The 20,365-nt window shown below is 46.8% G+C and overlaps 4 protein-coding genes and 1 pseudogene across 5 annotated transcripts; 2 read left to right on the top strand and 3 right to left on the bottom strand.

Moving 5' to 3' along the window:
* Window positions 1–658: 658 nt before the first annotated feature.
* On the bottom strand, window positions 659–2,070 carry LOC101773094 (annotated as a pseudogene).
* A 961-nt stretch (window positions 2,071–3,031) lies between these two features.
* LOC101772684 (annexin D7) lies at window positions 3,032–6,484 on the bottom strand. The gene is made up of 5 exons (XM_004964922.3): window positions 6,260–6,484; window positions 5,942–6,087; window positions 5,610–5,828; window positions 4,628–4,840; window positions 3,032–3,514 (listed from the first exon to the last, which is right to left on the bottom strand). The coding sequence occupies exons 1-5, from the start codon at window positions 6,333–6,335 to the stop codon at window positions 3,224–3,226; spliced, it is 945 nt and encodes a 314-aa protein (XP_004964979.1). The 5' UTR covers window positions 6,336–6,484; the 3' UTR covers window positions 3,032–3,223.
* Window positions 6,485–7,161: 677 nt separating this feature from the next.
* On the top strand, window positions 7,162–12,251 carry LOC101772021 (oxidation resistance protein 1). Of its 2 annotated transcripts, XM_004964921.4 has the most exons (9): window positions 7,162–7,588; window positions 9,060–9,565; window positions 9,660–9,732; window positions 10,512–10,592; window positions 10,668–10,731; window positions 11,088–11,175; window positions 11,359–11,443; window positions 11,554–11,665; window positions 11,939–12,251. In XM_004964921.4, exons 1-8 carry the CDS (start codon window positions 7,469–7,471, stop codon window positions 11,635–11,637), a joined length of 1,101 nt encoding a protein of 366 aa, XP_004964978.1. In that variant the 5' UTR covers window positions 7,162–7,468; the 3' UTR covers window positions 11,638–11,665; window positions 11,939–12,251. The 2 variants fall into 2 exon arrangements, with proteins under 2 accessions (XP_004964978.1, XP_004964977.1); XM_004964920.3 differs by lacking the exon at window positions 11,939–12,251 and having other exon boundaries at window positions 7,163–7,588; window positions 11,554–11,903.
* On the top strand, window positions 11,885–13,561 carry LOC105914186 (protein VASP homolog). Its single transcript, XM_012845202.2, has 2 exons — window positions 11,885–12,173; window positions 12,403–13,561. Exons 1-2 carry the CDS (start codon window positions 11,885–11,887, stop codon window positions 13,245–13,247), a joined length of 1,134 nt encoding a protein of 377 aa, XP_012700656.2. The 3' UTR covers window positions 13,248–13,561.
* A 2,488-nt stretch (window positions 13,562–16,049) lies between these two features.
* Window positions 16,050–17,458, bottom strand: LOC101783233 (transcription factor MYB74). Its single transcript, XM_004966746.2, has 3 exons — window positions 17,245–17,458; window positions 17,035–17,164; window positions 16,050–16,965 (listed from the first exon to the last, which is right to left on the bottom strand). The coding sequence occupies exons 1-3, from the start codon at window positions 17,375–17,377 to the stop codon at window positions 16,260–16,262; spliced, it is 969 nt and encodes a 322-aa protein (XP_004966803.1). The 5' UTR covers window positions 17,378–17,458; the 3' UTR covers window positions 16,050–16,259.
* Window positions 17,459–20,365: the final 2,907 nt, after the last annotated feature.

Below are 20,365 nucleotides of genomic sequence, written 5' to 3'. Positions count from 1 at the left end.
GCTTTGGTTAAAGGATATTTTGTTTCCTTTTTCGTGGATTTATTTCCAGAAGAGATAATGCTCTCTCTATATGCCAGTCTCAGATTTACATAATCAGATAATTTTAGGGGGCCAAGTCAAGATAACCCATATAAAAGGGGCATATTCTGTGGAAAACGCAAGAACAACGAATTAGTTCTTGCCATCTATTTTTGGCAGTCAGTCTCCCATTCCTCAACACCAAAGAGAACCATCTTGGCCAAAGGTCCATGGAACCAAAACAGTTCTTAAAAATCAAGAATATATTGTTGGCCACAACAACTTGGTTTACACAATTGTTTCATAGAGAGTTTCTTCTCAGTAGCAATTTCGGCCACTACTTGAAAGTAGTGGTTCAGCCTCAGCGAAGTAAAATGTAAACATTAGCAGAAACAAAATGAATCCATTCCACTAAAAACGAATTAGGCAAGCCCCAAAGAAGTACCGGTGGGTGCTATAAATGTCAGTAGAAACAAAACTTGCTGAGCAAACACTGTTAGAGAAAAAGGGAAAGCTAGTGCTGTCAAATTCCAACTAGATTAAGTGATATAACAAGAGCCTATCCGCAGAAGAACAACTCACTTAAGGATAATCTTCAGCCATTTGCTATACAGAAGAAGCGACTAACAAACACGTGCAGTAAGGTCCTTGACAGAATAATAGATAACCATAACTTAAACTTGGGCTATGAGCAGTCAGAGATTACTAGTTCTACTGCAGAAAGAAGAATTGGGAATGCCCGCACCATTGACAGCTGCTAATGAGCGTGAGTTGCAGTTATATCATCTGCCTAGAATATGAAAAATATTGGAATATTTTAAGGTGTTCAAAGTTGATAGGGCACAACACCAGCACGAGCTGTGGCATAATCATCTGCAAGCCCAGGAACAGAGTCCTGGTGACTGTCAATGCACCTCAATTTGAAAGTCTCCTCTCCATATTGAGCGAATGAATAAAAACTCCGATTGCTATCCAGCAATCCCTTAGCCAGCAGGACCTTCATGACACAATACCGGGGCACTAGCCTCTTCTCCAGGCTGTATCCGAACAAGGCAGGCCTTTGCAGAATGTACTGAGGCTCCAGTCCAACCTCGTTGATCAAGAACTGAATCTTGCGGTGAAGGCACTCCTCAGATATTCCTAGAATGTTTGGCATCTTGGACACTGCAGTGGCAATTTCACTCTCGTGGCAACCAAGAGTACTCTTCAAAAATTCGAGCCTGGCAGCAACCTTCTCTTTGGTGGCATTTGAGACGAGCACCACCGCCAGCCAGAACATTCGCGAGCTGCAAGGAACCCCAAGCTCTTCCGCGCGTAGCACTATCTCCTTGATGCTCTCTGGTCTGAATGTAAGCACCCTGGCTCTGACTGAGAACAGACGGGCAATATCTCGAACACTTGGGCCGCACTGATGAAGCAGCGCGATGTTAGGCTTGATCACCCTTTCAAGATCTGACCATATAATGCCGTTGTGATTCTTTAAGATCACGAGGAGCCGTTCAAATGAGCCATAGAAGGATATGAAGAACTCGAGCTTTGGAACGACGTCGCAGCTGCGGACAGCGCGTGAGCCGACCAGGAGGAAGCGAACGATCTGGGGAGCGCGAGCACACCGAGGCGGTCGCGGAGCGCGAGCAGGCGAGGGCCGACCTTCTTGGGCGAGGAGCGGAGGAGAAGCGGGTCCGCGACGACGATGTCGGCGATGTCGGCGCGGGAGAGGCCGACGCCAGTGAGCAGGGCGAGGACGGCGTCGGGGTTAGAGGCGGAGTTGAGACGGCAGTTGGAGATCTCCTCGAATGCCTTCCTGCTATCTTTGGATGCTCCATCGAATGCCTTCTGGGCTGTCTTCCTGGCTTGAGCTGGGGCTAGGCCGCAGGCGGCGACGAGGTAGTCCTCAAGGGAGAATGGGGCGGCGGAGAGGAGGCATGCGCGGTGGTAGATAGGGGAGGGGAGCGGGGAGGCCGCGCGAAGAAGAGGGAGGACGTGCCTTCGGAGGAACAGCATGGCGGCGGCGGCGGCGGCGGAGGCGATTCGTCGTCGGCGGTCTTCCTCAGTTGAGATTGAGAGGAGCAGCCCGCGTGACGACCAGCCCCACTTCCAAGCTTTTTCTTTTTTATTTTTCTTTTCTTTTTTGCGTGGCAAAATAGATGCCCCTCTTTCTTTTTCCAGCTGCTACTCGTTTTCAACTATTTTCTCGTCGAGCCCATTTGAGCAGCGTTTAACGTCTTGGTTTTGATTTTTGAACTTTGAAACGCATAATTTAAACAAAATTATTTGTATTAGTGTTGGAATTTTTTTTACGATGAAAAATAATTGGCCAGGGTCTCAAGAAGTTCCTTCCCTGCAGTAGTGTAGTACTCCCTTCATTCCAAATTATAAGTCGTTTTACCTTTTCTCATAAATATTATTATGCATGTAGACATACACTATATCTATGCATGTAGACATACACTATATCTAGATGCATAACAATATCTATGCATCTAGAGAAGCTAAAACGACCTACAATTTGGGAACGGAAGGAGTAGGCATTAAAGTAATCCATTCGGCTAATAAATAGATAGAAACTAGGCAAAGCCACATAGAATTATCAGCGTATCATCACTGGATGAACACACATGATGAAGTCAGACAATCATACAATCATCAGCAAATGAGCTCTACAGAGGCCTGAATTTCAGAAGCACGGGCACAGAGGCCCAACTGTCCAACAAGATGAGCCCGTTGCCGCGGTTGCCCTTTCTTCTTGTTTCCCGGCGCTAGCCTGCGGAATGAATACACGAGACGATTAGTTCCCTACTTCCCTAGCCGCAGGCAATTAAACACCAGACTACAGATCGAAGCCGGTGCTTGATGACACTGGTGCGTGGCTAGCCGTCCAGCTCGTCGGCAGGGGTTTGTCAGCTTCGAAGCTGCTTCTAATGTCTCTGAATTATAACCTTTCTGCCCCACACAGGCAGCAGCTTAGTCAGAAGCTTACTTTCTAGAGATCCCGCTATGAAAACAAATGCCATGATTCATCGTGAACACAATTTATTTGATCACCACTGTTATATGCAAGCTGCAGCGACAGTACCATCACGGAAGAAACGATCCCACTCACGTTCACAACGGCCAACAGCTACGCATACCAGGTTTAATTACCCGAACAGACCGCAAACGACAGCACGGCACCGGTCGGCGACGCGCGACAGCCGACGCCTCATCACTCCTGGCCCAGGAGGGCGAGGAGCATGCTCTCGTAGTCGCCGGAGGTGTCCCCGGCGACGGCGCGCTCCAGTGGCACGCTGTTCCTCTTCTGGTAGGCCTCCTTAATGTGCTTCAGGTCCACCTCGGCGCGGGTGGTGATGACCCGGGTCAGGGAGCTCTCGTCCGTGCCCAGACCCGCGATGGCCTGCCTGACCACCTTCTCGAAGTACCTGTCGGGGCAGGTGAGGCACCGAATGATCGCCCGCAGCGTTTTGAGGTACTCGTCCTTGGGATCAGCCTTCAGATCCTGTGGATTGCGGAGCTTGTTAGGAAGCGGGTCATTGAGGAATTTACTAGAAAATAGGAGATGCATCGTGCGAATATTTTTGTTGAGAACACTAGGAGATCTGCGAAGTTGAATATTGGCAGGTCATGCAAATGATACATACAGCTAGTGTACAGAAATGAAACTGAAAAAACAGCAAAACATCCAAGCGAACCATAACACAACACTTTTACCAGATACACCAATGTTCTGAATGGCATTTGAGAGCTGAGTAATCTTTCAGTCTAAAATCACCATATCTAATTGACAAAAGTAACAGTGTAATACTTCTAAGTAGTAAGGTGATTCTGCAGTGGCAGTTAGTATTTAGTAATACTATTGTTTGTAAGAAAAATACCATTTTGAGAGAGAATAGATTCCAGCACCAAAACACCTGAGCTATCATGCGAATGTTTTTAGCAGAAATTAGGAAGCAGTGCTGTGAGTCAATATAGTCAAGAAATGATCGTGCATATATCAACATATGAAAAAGCAACTCATTCTCTTAAAAAGACTAAGGAAATCTTAAAACATTAAAGGATCTAGAAAGAATTTTCAACTACAGTTATATATACTGAACATGGATAGCTTTGCCAGAGCATTGTGAAATTTCCATACCAAATACTGAACAGAACAAGCTGACAACAAAGTGTATCTATCTTAATGGATGCAACTGATCTAGACATAAGAAACATGGAAATCAAAACTTGGTTTGAGCACTAAACTATTGGATATGGTTGATCTTGAAGGGTGCAGGAACTAAAATGAGTAAACAGCTTTCCAAATGTTACACGTGCTCCTTACTAATTGGATGAATGAACCAAACAGTGTAAGAACAAAGTCTATCGGCAAAAGCAGGCACGACCAGCAGCTTATTAGTTTCCTTCGGAATATGAATGGGTGATTTGTATTAATGTGGGTCGTGATACATGTAAATGAGTGACAAAATGCACCGGTACATGAACCTCATTCCATAACTGCATAATCTGATTCAACTTTAGTGCAATGCAGAAGCCACTTATAGGCAGAACAAAATGTAAATAATAATTTGGTTACTTCCTGTACGATTTTATACAGCAAAAGACATGTATGCACCTTGTTGATTGGGTGGCCAAATGCATCGTTGTAATAATTGAATGTAGCAAGAAGCTGAGCTTTGCTCCTAGTGGTGAGGATTCTGATGATCTCATCATCACTATAAGCCTTGTGATGGATCTTCTCATGAAGCATTTTGGCTTCCGAGTGTGCCAGCCTTGTGTTGACCTCTGGTCCATCATAGCGGTATGCACTTACAAGTGGCACCAGCAGCTGAAATGAAGAATAAAACAAAGGTTAGATCACAGAATTTGGCAATGTTTCCTTTTTTGCACTCTTTTCCCTGTTGTCAAAAGCTCAGGGAGCTAGCAAAACTAGAATAAGGTTGCCAAAACTAAAATCGTGCTATCCTGTAAACTAAACCTGAACAAATTAAGTCTTGCATATGTAACCTTATTTTAAGTGTGACACAAACAAAATGAAGAAATCACAAACGGAAGGGAGCATCAGATTTTGGGAGAATGAAGCCTAATTTAATTTGACCTATGCTTTAAGGAGGATCCAGAACTGCAATTTGGTCTGTTAAATTTTACAGGTCACCAGCATGCAAGTAAAGTAAACAAAATCATATATGAATTTTCATAGAGAACAATCTATAATGGATATTTAACAACAGGATCCCACAACTATCAATCTCATTAATGATCATTTCAGACGATCCACCAACCTCGTTAGCATTCCATTACATGGTGGGCCAAAAGTCAACATAATAAGCATGGCATGTAGCGATATTAAACTCGTCTATAACTTCAGAACAGAACGGATCAATATCACACATTCACACCTCAATAGATACATGGTATAAATCAACATTGGAGAGACAAAAATCAACAAAAAAAAGGTCCGATCAACGTCCAGTTATCCTTCGCGAAGGTTAGAAGGTATCAATACTGTTCGAACCACTAGCACGCGGATGTATCAGATCGCGATATCGAGACTGATTCAGCAGGCACTACCAAAGAGGTGAGAGAGGAAGCATCACCTTGCGGAAGTCTCCTGTGACGTGCGCAGCGATGTCCTCCTCAAGCGAGCGCTTGAAGCGCTCGTGGTACGCCTGCCTGACCGCGAAGAGCTGCGCGGAGCCGCGCGTGCACGCGATCTCGACGAGCACGCGGTTCCCGGGCTGCCACTTCCTGGCCGCCTCGTTGGCGAGCACCGCGTCCCGCTCCGCCGGGTCCAGCGTCCACAGGATCACGGCCCTCTGCTCCCATCACAACACAAGCCGATGAGAGAGGGATCTAGAGGGATGCAGTTGATCGCGCCGAGGGAGATGGTCGCCCCGCGCCGGTGACGACTAGTGGTGGTTCGGTTTACCTCGAAGTCGCCGGAGATCTCGTCGGTGATGGAGCGGAGGAGCTCCTCGCCGTACGTCTCCGCGTAGGCTCGGCGGATGGCGCGGCGCTGCGCGGCGTCGCGGTGGCCCAGGATGGAGATGATGAGCGCCTCGTTCGTGCCCCACCCTGCACGCCCCCGGTGGGTGAGGGAGACAAACGCACGGTCAGATCGCACGATCGCGTCACACCACCGCACCCTCGCAGGGGCCCATGGACAATGAAATGCAGGCAGCGCGCCGAGACAAAGGGGGTCGGGTCGATGTGCGCGCGTGCGAGAGCGGAGGGGACTGGGACTGACCTTGGAACGCCTTGCGGAGCTGCTCGCAGTCGTCGGCGACGGCCGGGACGGTGGCGGGGACCTTGAGCGTCGCCATCGGCGGTGGCTGGGGATGGGATGCGGGATCTCGAGACAGGGGCCCGGTGGAGGTGGAATGGAATGCGCGTCCGGGCAGGGGGAGGAGAGGGGTAGTATAAAAATGTGCTGAAATGCAGGGGATGGGTGTGGATACGGGTAATGGGTACAGGTATCCAGCGGCAACGCTACGACCAGACGATGGGTTTAAGGCTTTAAGGAAAGTGGTGGACGCGGCCGTGTAAAGCGTCCAAGTAATTATTAGAATTAGTGGTCTGATCTGGATCAGTGTTATTGTAAGCATGGAAAACTGGGATCTGCGTTCTGCAAGGATCTGTCAAGGCTGGAAGGATTTTTCACCAATGGAAATGTTGAATTGCTGGCGTGAGTGGTTGACAGGTAGTGTGTTGTATTGGTGGCTTGCATACAGCTCATTCTGATTGATGTCAAAGCAGGTTGCTTTCTGTGTTGCTAATAGCTTCTGTTTGGATTGTCATGGTTTGGACTTTGATGAACATACATTATCGCTGTCACTCTCACGGTCTCACCACCCCATTCTGCGGTATTACTGGGCCCATTTCGGCTCAAGAAGACTTGGATGGGCCGGCTGTCGGTCCAGCCACGCACGCGACGCCAGACGACGGTGGGCCGAGCGACGAGCCTACTACCTACTCCGCACTTCCCCCTGCCTCGCCACCGCGCTGCGTGGCAACCGGCCAGCCGCCGCGGGACTCGGAGGAGCGAACCGGAACCGGAGGCCCCCACTCGCGCACGGCTCGTCCCGCTCCCATCCCATCCCATCCGCAGCAGCCGCGCGGCGCGGCCACGGCAAAAAGTCAGAACTGCCTCGTGTCGACCCTTTGCCCGTCTTGCCACGGATCCACCCCACACCCACGGGCCACGGGCACGGCGCGCGAGCAGAGCTCTGCGCCTGCGCTTCCACTTGACCCCATCCTTCCCACCTCTCGCTCTCTCCACCGATCTCTCACCCAACACCCCCGCGCACTCGAACGCTCTCGAGGCTCGGCTCGGCTTGGGCTCCGGCAGCACGGGGATGGCTATCGGGCTCCCCTCGCCCGCTTTCCGGACCTGAACCCCAATTCGACCAGCGCAGGCGCAGCGCAGGGGGGACGCGGCTCAGTGAAGCGGGGGGCGATGGGGTACCTGCCGGCGCTGGGCGGGAAGGCGGCACACCTGGTGTCCGACCTCGCCACCGTCATCCTCAACCCCGTCTCCGAGCGGGAGCGCCAGCGACACCACCCCTCCCACCTCCCGGTGAGCTCCTCCCGCGCCGCCTCCTTTTTCTCCCCACCTTTTTACCCTGAAGGCCGATCGCTCGGCTCCAGAAATCCCGTTTCATTTCTGCGCCTGCTGTGCTCGATTCGAGCAATTACCAATTAGGTTGCCGCGACTAGAGATTGGAGTTTCTGATTTTTGTTGGGGTTTTGGGGGGTTTAGGGTCTCATCGCTGTGGTGCTGCTAATTGGGAGTTGAGACATGGGATGTGGATGCTAATTCATCGGGATCCTGTCCTTGTGGATGGCCTAGGGATATGGAGTGTACGAATGTGATAGAGGCCTCTATGGGTATTACTTTTGCTGGTAGATGGTATGGTACACAGTTAGCCAATACTCAGATTTCAATTAGGCTCTAATCTTCTATGTGTTCGGAGACACTGAGTATTGAAGATACTTAGGCCCCGTTTGGTTCCACCTACTAAAGTTTAGTCCCTATCACATCGAATGTTTAGATACTAATTAGGAGTATTAAACATAGACTAATTACAAAACCAATTGCACAGGTGGAGGCTAATTCGCGAGACGAATATATTAAGTCTAATTAGTCCATGATTTGATAATGTGATGCTATAGTAAATATGTGCTAATCATGAATTAATTAGGCTTAATAGAATCGTCTCGCGAATTAGCCTCCATCTGTGTAATTAGTTTTATAATTAGCTCATGTTTAGTCCTCTTAATTAGCATCCGAAGATTCAATGTGACAAGGACTAAACTTTAGCTCAAGGATCCAAACACCCCCTTATTTATCCGAATGTTCTCCAAATTAAGTTTTGGTACTTTAATATGATAGCAGTTTAGGCTTAGTGGTTTTTAATTTCTTTCTTTTTTTTAGAGCTCCAGGGACCAGTCCTGGTCCATATTTATTGGAAAATAGGACGAAGTATCAACTATTTCTCTCATGACACTACAGAACCAGGCGAGCACCTGCTCAGATTTGCTATCAGGCCTTACAAATCAGCAAACCTAACAGCCAACTCACAGTTTTCAAAATCACAAGATTACCAGCTAACCACTTCTACCTCCTGTTGTTTCCAGAGCGAACGCAGCACCATCATCTTAGCCAAGTCGTTCTTAAGTTTATTTCTAGGAAACATTTGTTTCATGTGCTTTTCCCCAGTTTACTTGGTTCTAAGTTGTTGCTGTAAGCTGCTTTTACTGATGAGCTGTTGAAGCGTTCAATTTGGAGATAAGTAACATCCAGGGTAATGACAGAATGGAAAATGGCAAATCCAAGTGTCTTGTGGAACACTATTACTTTTATATGCTGTAACTGTTTGCAATTTTGCATAGAGCAAAAGTTTGAATGGTACCTCCATGAAATGAAAAGAACCTCTAGCAATACTGATGGGTTTTGTAGTCTCTGAATAATAAAATGGTAATTACTGTCAACCATTCCATAATCAATCCATGGCTTTAAAAGCTTAATGTTTATTTCTCCTTTATAGGAGGCCACTGAAGGAAAAGATACACTATTTGGTGATGAAGATTCTGACAAAAATTCTGAGACTCCTGATGGTCCTGACACATCTTCCTTCAGAGCATTTCTTATGTCATTTATGTCTTCCTCAACCTCCAGCAAGGATTCAATGGAGACCATACCTGAGCATGATCTAGATGTGGAATATCCAACTTTAACACCTGTTGGAAAGGCAAGCGGTGGGAGGAAGGGCTTGCTCAGTAGAGGGAAGCATTCCATTGGAAGGATTATTAGCAAAGCGGGACTCAGTAATTTCAAACAGAAACCTACCCACAGCATTGATGGTGAATTCATAGGTCAAATAGAATCAGTTGCACCCAAATTTGAGATGAAGGGATCAAAGGAATCAGCTTTGCATGATAAGTTGCCAGCTATGTCCGAACCATCTGTTCTTTTGTCAGAAATGATGCGAGCTGTTCTTTATTCATCTCTTCCCGTTCTTGTTCAAGGAAGGAACTGGATGTTAGTTTACAGGTTCAGAACATCTCTGCAACATAAATTTGGTGCTGATTATTTCCATATTTGCTAAATACTCAATTTTCTGATGCCTATGTTCACACTTCTGCAGTACCTGGAGGCATGGAATATCTTTGTCTACTTTGTATAGAAGGAGCAGGCTTTGTGCTGGCTACTCGCTTCTGGTATGCTACATACTGTCATTTCTATATGGTGTTCATTTTTTACCCTTGCAATTTGTGGAATATAATTACTCAATTTATCACTGTTTTTATCCTAGCATGATGATGACATATCACCACACTACTCTGATATGGGGTATATAAGTATAGCTGCTAATTTTAGTGCAATAGAATGCAACGTCATGTCAATGTAGTATTTTTCAAAAACAGGAGCACTGTCACTCTGATCGTACAAGGTCCAACCCTGTGATATCATCTCACATCACCCTCATAGCACTTTTTTTATAAAGTGGACATACTATGTTTTAATTGAAGACCTTAATATTGAAGTTTCTTAGTATAACATTTCATCTAACAAGTGATAGTTCAAATTTTGTACTTATATATATCCAGAAACTTTAATGTTGAATCTGGAATTATTGTCCAGCTCTGGAATCATGTATTGTTCTGCCTTCTATACATTCATGATTCATATAAAACAGGTTCTGTTCATTGTCCAATTCCTTTCTTCAGTTGTTGTGCTGATTGGACTTTTCCTTGGAAAGTTTGCCAGAAAATACATATATCCCTCAGCAGCACCTTGAATTTCCATACTTATACCATCCAAACATTATTTTATTCGCAACTGTGCAACTAGATTTGATCCTAGATACAGAGATAAGTTTTTTAGATAAAAACTTATGGTTACACAGTGCGGCACCATTGAGGCATGATGCTTTAGTTTGTTGTATAATTTAGTTACTGATATCTGCATGACGATATGTGCATTACTGCTGTCACAGATAGTTGGGGATCGAAGAGGAGCAGTTTTTGGTGGCTTGGTTGAGGCCCCACTGCAGCCTATCATAAAGAGGAAATATCAGGTTTGATAGACGTGCTACTGCTGATTTTTGGATGCCTATTTTACATTACACTGATTGTACTTGCATTACTTTCAGGGGACTAATGACTGCTTTGTGTTCACCAATGTAGAAGGTCGTCCTGTTATAAGCCGTCCAACAGGTAATTTGTGTTTTCTAAGTTTACAGGATCTTTATAACAATCTGAAAAACAGGAAGTGTTCATGTTTCCTACACATGTTTGTTGTGCATTGATTTCCTAAACTTTTGAGTTGTAGACTACTAGCTGTGCTATCCTTGTCTACATGCTTATCCAGTTATCCCAAATGCCTAGTTCTGGGATGCTGACACCTTTAACCAAAGTGTTCATGTATCTATGACAATCAGTGTTGCTTTAAAGATACTGGTGATACTTTTATTGGCTTGGTGTTAGGAAACATCATATTTTTAGAAGTGAATAGTGAGGATTTTTCCTAATTTCTTTCTTCCTTAGTATTTCCTGTAAATTTTGCAATGCAGGTGCTAATAACTATTTTACATTTTGCTCGCCTGATTATTTGGCAATGGGAGGTGGTGGTCACTTCGCTCTTTATCTTGATGGAGACCTGTAATCTCTGACCTTCCCTTGCATCATGTTACATAAGATTCCTAGTTTACATGTCTTGTTAATTCGTGACAATATTAATGGAGAACAAGCCAACTTTGAGGCACAAGCCCATATTTCTTGCTTTTCATCTTATATTGTCCTACGTCTGACGCATTTTGCTGTGTGCTATGTGGACCTCTGCAGGCTGAATGGTTCTAGTTCCACCTCAGAGACTTTTAACAACCCTTGCTTATCCCATACCCAGGAATTCAAAATCAAAGATGTCGAGGTACGGATTCAAGACTTTAGAGCTACATGTTCTGCATAAGATTCATTTTTTCATAATTTGCCACATTGAAACGACAGATAGAAAATTAACAATAACCTTGTCCGATGCAGCTGTGGGGCTTCGTCAATGCTTCAAAATATGAAGAGATGCTCACGGTCTGCCGCACTGAAAAGCAAGGAATTTGGAATCTGTGACCGTGCGGAGCTCGCTGAGCTGTTGATGGTTGGTGCCAACATATCCCCTGGTGTGGCTTGTACAGTTTTGCATAGTAGTAAACGTCTGTAGAACATGTAGATGAGAGTTTCATATGGAATCGAAACATGAAGGGTTTTGCCATTCATGATTGTAAATATCAACAGTAGAAGATGCTAGTGTCTAGTACTTTAGTAAAATATTCTACTTTAATTTCATCTGCGCTAGAAAAACATAAGACTGTCGTACATGGAGCTTTTATTTATAATTGTTCACAAGAAACTGCCTTTGAGACGCGTGCAGGAAACCATCTTGGTGATCGATCTTTTCAACGATCAGGAGTGGCTGCACATCGGGAGGGAGCAGTGGCTGTACAGCGTCCGGTCATCTTTCTTGGCCATCAGCACGTGCAGCAGATGGCTTCCGCCACACCTGGCCCTGCAATCGTTAAAACAGCCTGAAGAAGTCGAGGTGCCCCTGAAGGGCCCAGATCTCGACCACGTCATCCTCCTTCAAGCCGCACCGCCTGACGAAGGGGGTGTTTGGGAGCACTCCACTTCACGAAAAACTGCTCCACTCCACCAACTCCGAAAATTTCGCAGCCAAACGCGTCTAGCTCCAGCAACTCCGGCTCCAGAAAAAAGGTGGAGCAGGGGGTAGATCCACGTTTTTTGTGAAGTACCTCAAGAGGTGCTCCAAAAATCCACTTTACAGACCTCCTCGTGGAGTTGGTGGATATTTACCCACCATTGCCACTCGTTACACAGGCTACCGGTTCGTCAAACAAAAAAAAGCTCCCGTCCGAGCTGCTGCCGCGCCGCCCGCCCGCCCGGCCGGCCGCCGCCGCGCCGCCCGCCCGCCCGCCGAATCAAGCATCCGGTGCCCCGGCGGCCGCGGCCGCAGCCGCAGCCGCGGCAAGCATCGCCACCAGCGGACGCTGTCCAGGGTCCGTGACGCGCCGGCGGTCGGCGGCGTCCAGCTGCAGCAAGGCCAGGAGGAGGAGCCGTCCTTCTTCGTGTACGCCATGCCGAACCAGGGCGGCTTCGGCAGCGGCGGCGGCGAGCATAAGAAGAAGACGAAGCACAGGAAGCCGCGCATGCCGTCCTTCGGCTCGTGCTTCCGCAGGAAGAAGAAGGAGCGGAAGCAGGCCAGGGCCACGGCCACTGCGGGCGTCCCGCGCCCGGCGCTCACGCCGGCGTCATCTTTGCTGACGCATCCGCCAGGCTCCCCCTCGCCGGAGAAGACGCAAGCTCCGACGACACCGTTGATGACGCAGCCACCTTCTCCCGCCCCTACCGAGAACGGCAGCACCATCAACTCGCCGGCGCCGCCTGGCCGGCAGCAGGCCACGCCGAGGCCGGGCAAGCAGTCGCCGGACGACTCGGCGCGGTCGTCGCCGCTCGCGCCGCGGATGCAGCAGCCGAAGCAAGTGGAGGGGCTGGAGATCGTCGAGTTGGCGACGGGCGAGCGGCTGTCGGCGCACGAGCTCAGCCTCATCGAGATGGTCGGCAGCTCAGCGGACGGCTCTGCGGAGTCGTCGGTGAAGTCATCACTGGAGACAGGGGCGGATCCAGAATCGCAGCTAAGCCAGGACTGGATCAGTGTAAATTGATCTTGCATGAAAATCCTCGGCTGATTTGAAGCTAGTTAGGCTGATTAGCACTGGCATAACACAAAGAAATACTGCATGTTTTTTGGACCAGACCCGGGCTGCAGCACCCCCAGCCCGGGACCTGGATCCGCCACTGAATGGAGAAAGGAGAAGAAAGGAGAAGGAGAAGAAAAGGAGACTGACAAGTGGGACCCATTCACATGGGTATAATAGACCATTCACAACAAGTGCTAATGTTTTTGAGCTGGAGTACTGCTATTAGCCAAACACGTGCAGCAGCTCCATGTTTTTTTGAGTTGGTGGAGTGGAGCTAGGAAAATATGGAGCTGTTGGAGTGGAGCTGGTTTTTTTTGGAGTGGAGTGCTCCAAGACCCGAAGTGGAGGTACCCGCTCCCCCTGATGACCGCGTCGTCGGAGGACCGCAGCCGCAGGAGCCGCGACTCCACGGCGCCGGCGCGGTGGTTCACCAGCTTCACGGGCAGGCCGCATTGCGCTTGCGCCCCCGTTGTCTCCATCCTCTTCCTCTTCCCCTCCCCCGTCGTCTCGTCCTCCGGCTCGACCGAGCTGAGCTCCTCGGGGGTTAGGATATCGAGGAGGCGGCGCAGCACGCTGCCGCCGTCGTTGCCGCCTGGAAGGAAGAACCGGTGCTCGTACGCGCTGACGTCGCCGCGCCTCACGGCCTTCTCGCCGATGAAGTGCGCCGGCAGGTCCGCCGGAAGGTTCAGCATCGGGAGGAGGTGGTCGCGCAGGCACGGCGGCTCTTGTCCGGCGGCGCCGGCCAGCGCTCCTTGGGGAGGTGCCCCGGCGACGGCGTCCACGGGCTCGACGGCGACGGCCGGTGCCGGCCGACGGGTTTTCCGGCTGCGCCCTCTCAGCGGCAGTAGTGTTGTCGGGCACAACCATCGCACGCGAGCGCCCGGCGGCCGCCGGAACGAGCACGCGTGGTTCGCGCGGCACGTAGGATTTCCGGTTGGTCTCGATGCAAAGGCTCTCCTCGGCGCAATCTGATGGTTACATGGGAACATGGGATGTGCTGCTCTCCGACACCTCCTGATCGGGACACATATAACACCATCACCAGTACAAATCTTCGTCTTTTTTTTTGAGAGAGAGAGGAACAAATCTTCGTCTTGAAAGTTGAAACTCACCAATCCCTGGGCCATACAGTACGCACTGGGCCATTTTAGGCATCAGGCCGAAAGTACCAAAAAGCCCATCAGGCCCGGATCACGTGGCCCGACCATTTGTGATCCATATTAGCAGGCCCAACGCGTTCCCAACGGTCACAACAACTGAACCGAAGCGGCGGCCGGCGGCTAGCCATTCCCACCTCCTCTCGCCGCGTCTAGCGGCGGCGTTGCTACCGGAGGTGGTCGGGTAAGGGCTTCACGGAGCGGCTCGGGTGGGTGGTGCGGAGAAGAGGCAACACGAGATGAAGGAGAATAGGGGATGCAGCCATACAATACAAGGTAGACGGTAGGGTAGGCGGAACTGAGCAGGGGCGCGCAGGAGTCGGCGGCGGCCCTGGATGGCGCGCTCTCCTTCCCCGCCGCAATCGCTGCGCCCGCCAGGCCTTCCACCCGGAGATCCCCTCCTAGTTCGCGAGATAGTACGTGCATTTGTGACCTTGGTAATTAATTCGATTTTTTGTTCGAATTTGGGCTGTAAATTAGGATTGTTTGGCGGAACTAGGGCTATTTCGCTGAAATCATTGAATGTTATGTCATATTAGTACACTATGGAATTGGATTATTAAAATTAGAGCAGTTGGACAATTTCTGCCCAACAATTGGTGTGATCAGTCAAAACCTTTTTTGTAATTTACATCAAAAGTGACCTTGTATTTCAGTTCAAACAAATCTCCTGTGGTGAAATCATGATGCTTTGAGAAAATTCAGAGATATATGTCAAGCACAAAGACCACAAAGAGACAGAAGGAAAGCTACTGTATCGGTTTCATATGAACCAGTCTTTAACCAATGAAAGTAATTTATCTCACATCAGCAATCTATTATTGTGAATTTTAGGTGTTGCAAATCGCAATAGCAGCTGGTATCTATTGTTGAACCTATATTCATTTTTTTTTTATCAGTGACATAGGAAACTTGATGCCCAACCCAACGTAAATTGAATATGTTTTCATCCTAAATTGTATGACCTTTTAATGCTTGGCATGCAATCTTTTTTTATTTACTTGTAGCTGTCAATCCTAGGAGGAAAAGGGTTGGACTCTTACCTGCTCAAATGAAAGCATGTCATTTGAAATTAGTTTTTATGTATACAGTTTCACAGTAGAGGATGCATATTGTAAAACAAGGACATGATGACAATGAGTGAAGACAAAACACTAGTAGTGCGTGACATAAGTTGATTGATTTATGGCCAGTACAATTAAATATTAGTGGTTTTAGCTGTTTGGGTCTTTCCTACATTTCCTACCTTATTCCTGTTAGTTGACATAGCAGTTTGAGACTTTGAGTCAGTCCTTTAACTGCCTGACAAGGTTTTTTCTCTGTACTGTATTATCCTTGCGCATCACTGACACAACATCTACAATGTCTTATTTTTATTACGTACCATCAACCGTATTTCTTCATAAATGCATTTAGAACTTCAACCTGCATAAAGTGCATGTTTTTCTATACGGTATACTTCTTGCACACTATCTGTTAGTGTCTACTGTCTGCAACCAACATCTTTATGACATTATATCAAAGTGGTCCACTTCTGAGCAATCAGGAGAAACAAGACGTAACACGTAAGTAAGGTAGTTTAACAAAAGGAAAGAAAAAAAAAGGCAAGTTAAGCCAAAGCATGTGGGAGTTTTTATGAGTAACTTTTACATGTACTTTATATATACAGGTATATATGTGTAGACTCATGCGTCGAATTCTTTATGAATCAACAAATGCACGCAACAATCTTAGGAAAAAAGAAAGAGGTGCTAAGCCTAACATCCAAAAGGTGCAAGCTGGAGGGTAGTGTACAATTGTACAACTTAAGCTCAGGAGTTCATTCAAATTCTCTCATGAGCTCTTCATCAAGAAGGATTTCTGACCAACTAGGTGATAGTGTAGGTGTACTGCTGGCTCCGCATTTTAAGGTGCTGATAGCATTGCAAGGGTTGGAGGCCGACATGTCTGTGAGTGGTGGTAGTGAGTTCTCAGATAGCAACATGCTTTTCCGGCTACTGCTCCCTCCCTCAACAAGGCACTGCTCACTGCTGCTCACATTGTTATCTGAGCTCAGGTTGATATTGCTAACTGGTTGGTCAAAGAAAGTGATTGGCTGGTTGTGTGGCACCTGCCTGGCTATGTCTTCGCCTCCTGTACTCTCAAGAAGAGTTGGAGAAAGCATATGCTGAGGGTTGAGGAGGCTGATCTGCTCTAGGTCAGTGGTGAGGCTGCTGACTGTGGTGGGTTTTGGTGCAATGGACGCTGCAGATTGAAGCATTGCCTGCATGTACTGGTGATTGGCAGCCTGGACTGCCTCAGTCTGTGGCATGGTAGTCTGGCCGTCCCATTGTTGCTGTTCAATAAGCTGGTGGAGATTGGCAAGTGCGATTAGTTGTGGGAGTGCTGCGAAGAAGTCTGTTCTTGGGCGATGGGTCATCGGGTCAATACCCATCTGAATGAGCTTCTTCCTGAGATGGGTGTTCCAGAAGTTCTTGATCTCGTTGTCTGTCCGGCCAGGGAGATTCTTCGCAATAGCTGACCACCTGGGTTTGATTAAAGATTAGCCGAAACAGTTGATATGAGAAGTTTGCAATGGTAGGTGCAGTTAGTACTTGTTGCCAAGGATGGAATGGAGCTGGAGGATGGTTTGCTCTTCGTCCTTGGAGAACTTTCCTCTCTTAATATCTGGCCTGAGGTAGTTTGTCCATCTTAGCCTACAGCTCTTGCCACATCTGTTCAGGCCTGAAAGAAAAATATGCTGAGCTAAGGTTTTGGTGAAAATTAAGTGCATGAGACACAGAAATATATAACAGTGGAAGTACCAGCGAGTTCAGGTAGTGCCCTCCAACTTCCATGGCCATTCTTTTGGATATAGTTCATGAGCTTATGATCTTCCTCAGGGGTCCAGGGACCCTTCTTGAGGCCCTTCTCGACACAACAAGGAGGCCTCCCCATTGATGGATAAGAACAGGATAGGACAAATGCGAGAAGGTGGCGAGAGAGGATCTGCCTCTCTCTTAATGTGTGGGCAGTGGGCTTGTTGTATTTCAGCTGGCTGGGTACCAGAGCATAGCTCACCTATATATAAAGGCTTCTTCCCTGTTTCCAAGAGAAACAACGACAGGCTGAACCAAATTCATTTGAGAAGAGAACTCTGATATGCCCTTTTCACCATGCAAAATTGCATTTGCATGGTTTTGGGAAAGGGACAAGGGTCTTGGCTGTGCTCATATTAAAACATACGGCCATTGATTCTGTTGACTTGATAAGAGAACTTTAGAGTGCTGATTATTTAGGTGAGCGAGGTAAGACCACACTGTGATGTGACATAAACCTCAGCTGCTTCTTTTATCGTACTTGTCTTGTATTTCTAGTTGTTTTCTGGTTTGTAATGTTGTGCTGGACTCTTTTGGAATAAGATAGCTAATAGCAGTACCGCAAGAAGATTTTCTTTAGAAACTTTTGCATTCTTGATTTCTAAGCTTCCTCTATGTTTCCTAATTGATAGTTTGGTGTATTGGAAATGAAAAAAAGAGGTCAGAAAGAACCAAGTGTAGGACCCATGTTCAGTGGACGGAATTCAACAACTAAGTTAGTGCTCACTAAGCAAAGCATGGTGTAGACTTCATTCATATTGTCCAGTAGAACTAAATGTATTCCAGCTTATTAGCAGTTGCAGTTGTGGCAGGATATCAAATTTGAGAAACAGCGGAACTTACTTGCTGAGCTACATCAAGTTTGGAAGCATGGTGAGGCCCTTGTCATGCCAGATATTTGTTCTGAGTTCCAAGAACTGCAGGGAGCGCAAGTACAGAACTGTGTGACATGAGTTTAAACAAGAGTGTCAGACACATATTGGTTGCCTGAAAAAGCAAATATCTCAACCGCTGAACTGTGTTCACTTGCCTCATCATCGTATAGCTCTGAGCCCAGGTACCCTTGGATTAATGTAGCATGCAGTGCCCATCCTTCCACGTGCTTTGGAAGTGCAAGTTCATCTCATTTCTGAAGGCCATCTAAACACGCAACATGGGACGAAAGCAGACAGCTTTTTTGTCACTGTGTCTGCATTCCTCCTGCCGCATCTTACAGGTCTATAAACTAATGTAGAACCCAGAATAGATATCTCCAATTTGTTTTTCTATGATGTGCCCTTCTCTACTTACCATATAGCCCGGTAGGTTCATGATGCTTGTCTTAGCTGATTGTTTTAATTGACCTATAGTGTTCCAGACCTTTCTTAAACTTTTATGGAGCTGGGGGAAGCGCTGAAGAATTTTTGGGGTTTGGTTCAAATTTAAATTGTGCCTATGGACAAAGCTGTGCCCAAAGATGGGTTTGGTTCAAATTTAAATTTAGCCTATGGATTTTGGCCCCCAAAGATGGCCTTTGGACAAAGCTGTGCCTTTTGGAACTGTAGGATTTGTATCATCAAATCAAATAGTTTATTTTGCTAGGTCTTATTTGGTTATGTGTGTTGCATCGTTAAATTAGCAAAATTGATTGATCCTATTGGGTTTGACGATCTCATTCCATCTGATAATCTGATTTGTGCTTTCTTTATCTTTGGTTAAGCTCTTCATACAATTATAATATCAACTGTAAACATGACATCAAAATAAAAGATTTAAAATGATATATATTTTGCACATAGATCGTTTTATTGGTGATCGTTTGATTGGGGCTAATTACAGGAACACATTGTACTCCTTGCTCGTCATCCTGATTTGACATGACCACAATATGCATTCTAAGGTCGTCATGTATAACTCACGAATCATGAACTTAGCTTACAGCAGAAGATAAAGATTCGTCATATGTCATGGGTTTTGGTCCTTGGCGGGCGACGGCTTCAAACTATCACCAACTACTTTTCTTACAGGTTCCACCCATGCCATTCTATAATCTGCTGAGATCTTTGCTTATGTATGCTACCTGACAAATACAAATCATTTGACACTTCATGGTAATAGACAAATAGAGAAGGAAAAGGATCATATTGAGTTTGTTAGGTTCGCAGTACTGCCCTGAAGACCAAATTGTGTACTACAAGACCTCACCGTACGATTTCAGGTACGTACAGGTATGTATGGGAGACTTGGAATGTAGGAAGAGCATGTGACATACTCATGGGCTATATATATCAAGCATTCAGTGGCTCGGTGCTACGACTTTATCCACTGCTCAATGTGCATGGTGCAGGTAGGATGGTGAATGTCCAAAATTGGTTTTATTGATTTAATGTAGGACATATAGGATGAGTGTGTAAGAAAAAAAGCTTTAAAGTAATCGTGGATGCTTGGTATCATCTGATTAAATTGTTCGGCATACTATTCTCAATGCACATGAAGTGTAGGACATGAGCAGCCATGCATTCCAATGTTCCCGGCATCTGTATGACTGTATTACATTTCAATTGCATGGATCAAGTGAAAGCTCAGAAAATTCATGCATATCCTACCCTACACGGCTGCACAATTCAAGGATTGTATGGTCTGCAGCAACGGCGAAAAAGAGTTGAATTACAATTCAAATTATAGACCAAGACGAGATGATCGCATATGTGACACCAGATTTGACTGGTGTGGTTGAAGGGTTTGGTGTAGGCAAGGAGGCAGCATCCAATTAGTTTGTTTGCTTCATGTCAGAAACAGTGTTAATCATCTCTGACGAACTTTGCTGATTTCTACACTCCTTCAGGTTGCCGCCATCGGTGGAACAATCCAGATGCCTGTGGCCAGCCATGCTCATTTTGAGGGCAGCCGTGCAAGACAAGTTGGCGAATTTTTTTTATACTTAATTTGGGTGTCTATTTTCTCCGTAAACACATGCATTCTCTTTTTCTTGAGATAAAACAATGGCCTGTTCAGGAAAGATTCCAAAAAAGAAATTGAAACCAAGTTTAGCTTCACTCCTGGTCACATTTCGCGGTAGAATTGAAGT

Source organism: Setaria italica, chromosome IV (assembly GCF_000263155.2).
Source record: "Setaria italica strain Yugu1 chromosome IV, Setaria_italica_v2.0, whole genome shotgun sequence".
NCBI classification, from domain to species: Eukaryota; Viridiplantae; Streptophyta; class Magnoliopsida; order Poales; family Poaceae; genus Setaria; species Setaria italica.
This window is presented reverse-complemented; position numbering and strand designations above follow the sequence as displayed.

Excerpts from the sequence above, each read along its gene's own strand:
- LOC101772684 (XM_004964922.3), bottom strand. The coding sequence starts at position 6,335 with ATGGCGACGCTCAAGGTCCCCGCCACCGTCCCGGCCGTCGCCGACGAC. Across the intron at positions 5,829-5,941 it reads AGATCTCCGGCGACTTCGAG|AGGGCCGTGATCCTGTGGAC; the intron begins GTAAACCGAACC and ends TGATGGGAGCAG. Across the intron at positions 4,841-5,609 it reads TCACAGGAGACTTCCGCAAG|CTGCTGGTGCCACTTGTAAG; the intron begins GTGATGCTTCCT and ends TCTTCATTTCAG.
- LOC101772021 (XM_004964921.4), top strand. The coding sequence starts at position 7,469 with ATGGGGTACCTGCCGGCGCTGGGCGGGAAGGCGGCACACCTGGTGTCC. Across the intron at positions 10,593-10,667 it reads TCATAAAGAGGAAATATCAG|GGGACTAATGACTGCTTTGT; the intron begins GTTTGATAGACG and ends CATTACTTTCAG. Across the intron at positions 11,176-11,358 it reads CTTTATCTTGATGGAGACCT|GCTGAATGGTTCTAGTTCCA; the intron begins GTAATCTCTGAC and ends GGACCTCTGCAG.
- LOC105914186 (XM_012845202.2), top strand. The coding sequence starts at position 11,885 with ATGGAGCTTTTATTTATAATTGTTCACAAGAAACTGCCTTTGAGACGC. Across the intron at positions 12,174-12,402 it reads CGCACCGCCTGACGAAGGGG|GCTACCGGTTCGTCAAACAA; the intron begins GTGTTTGGGAGC and ends CTCGTTACACAG.
- LOC101783233 (XM_004966746.2), bottom strand. The coding sequence starts at position 17,377 with ATGGGGAGGCCTCCTTGTTGTGTCGAGAAGGGCCTCAAGAAGGGTCCC. Across the intron at positions 17,165-17,244 it reads GGCACTACCTGAACTCGCTG|GCCTGAACAGATGTGGCAAG; the intron begins GTACTTCCACTG and ends TTTTTCTTTCAG. Across the intron at positions 16,966-17,034 it reads CATTCCATCCTTGGCAACAA|GTGGTCAGCTATTGCGAAGA; the intron begins GTACTAACTGCA and ends AATCAAACCCAG.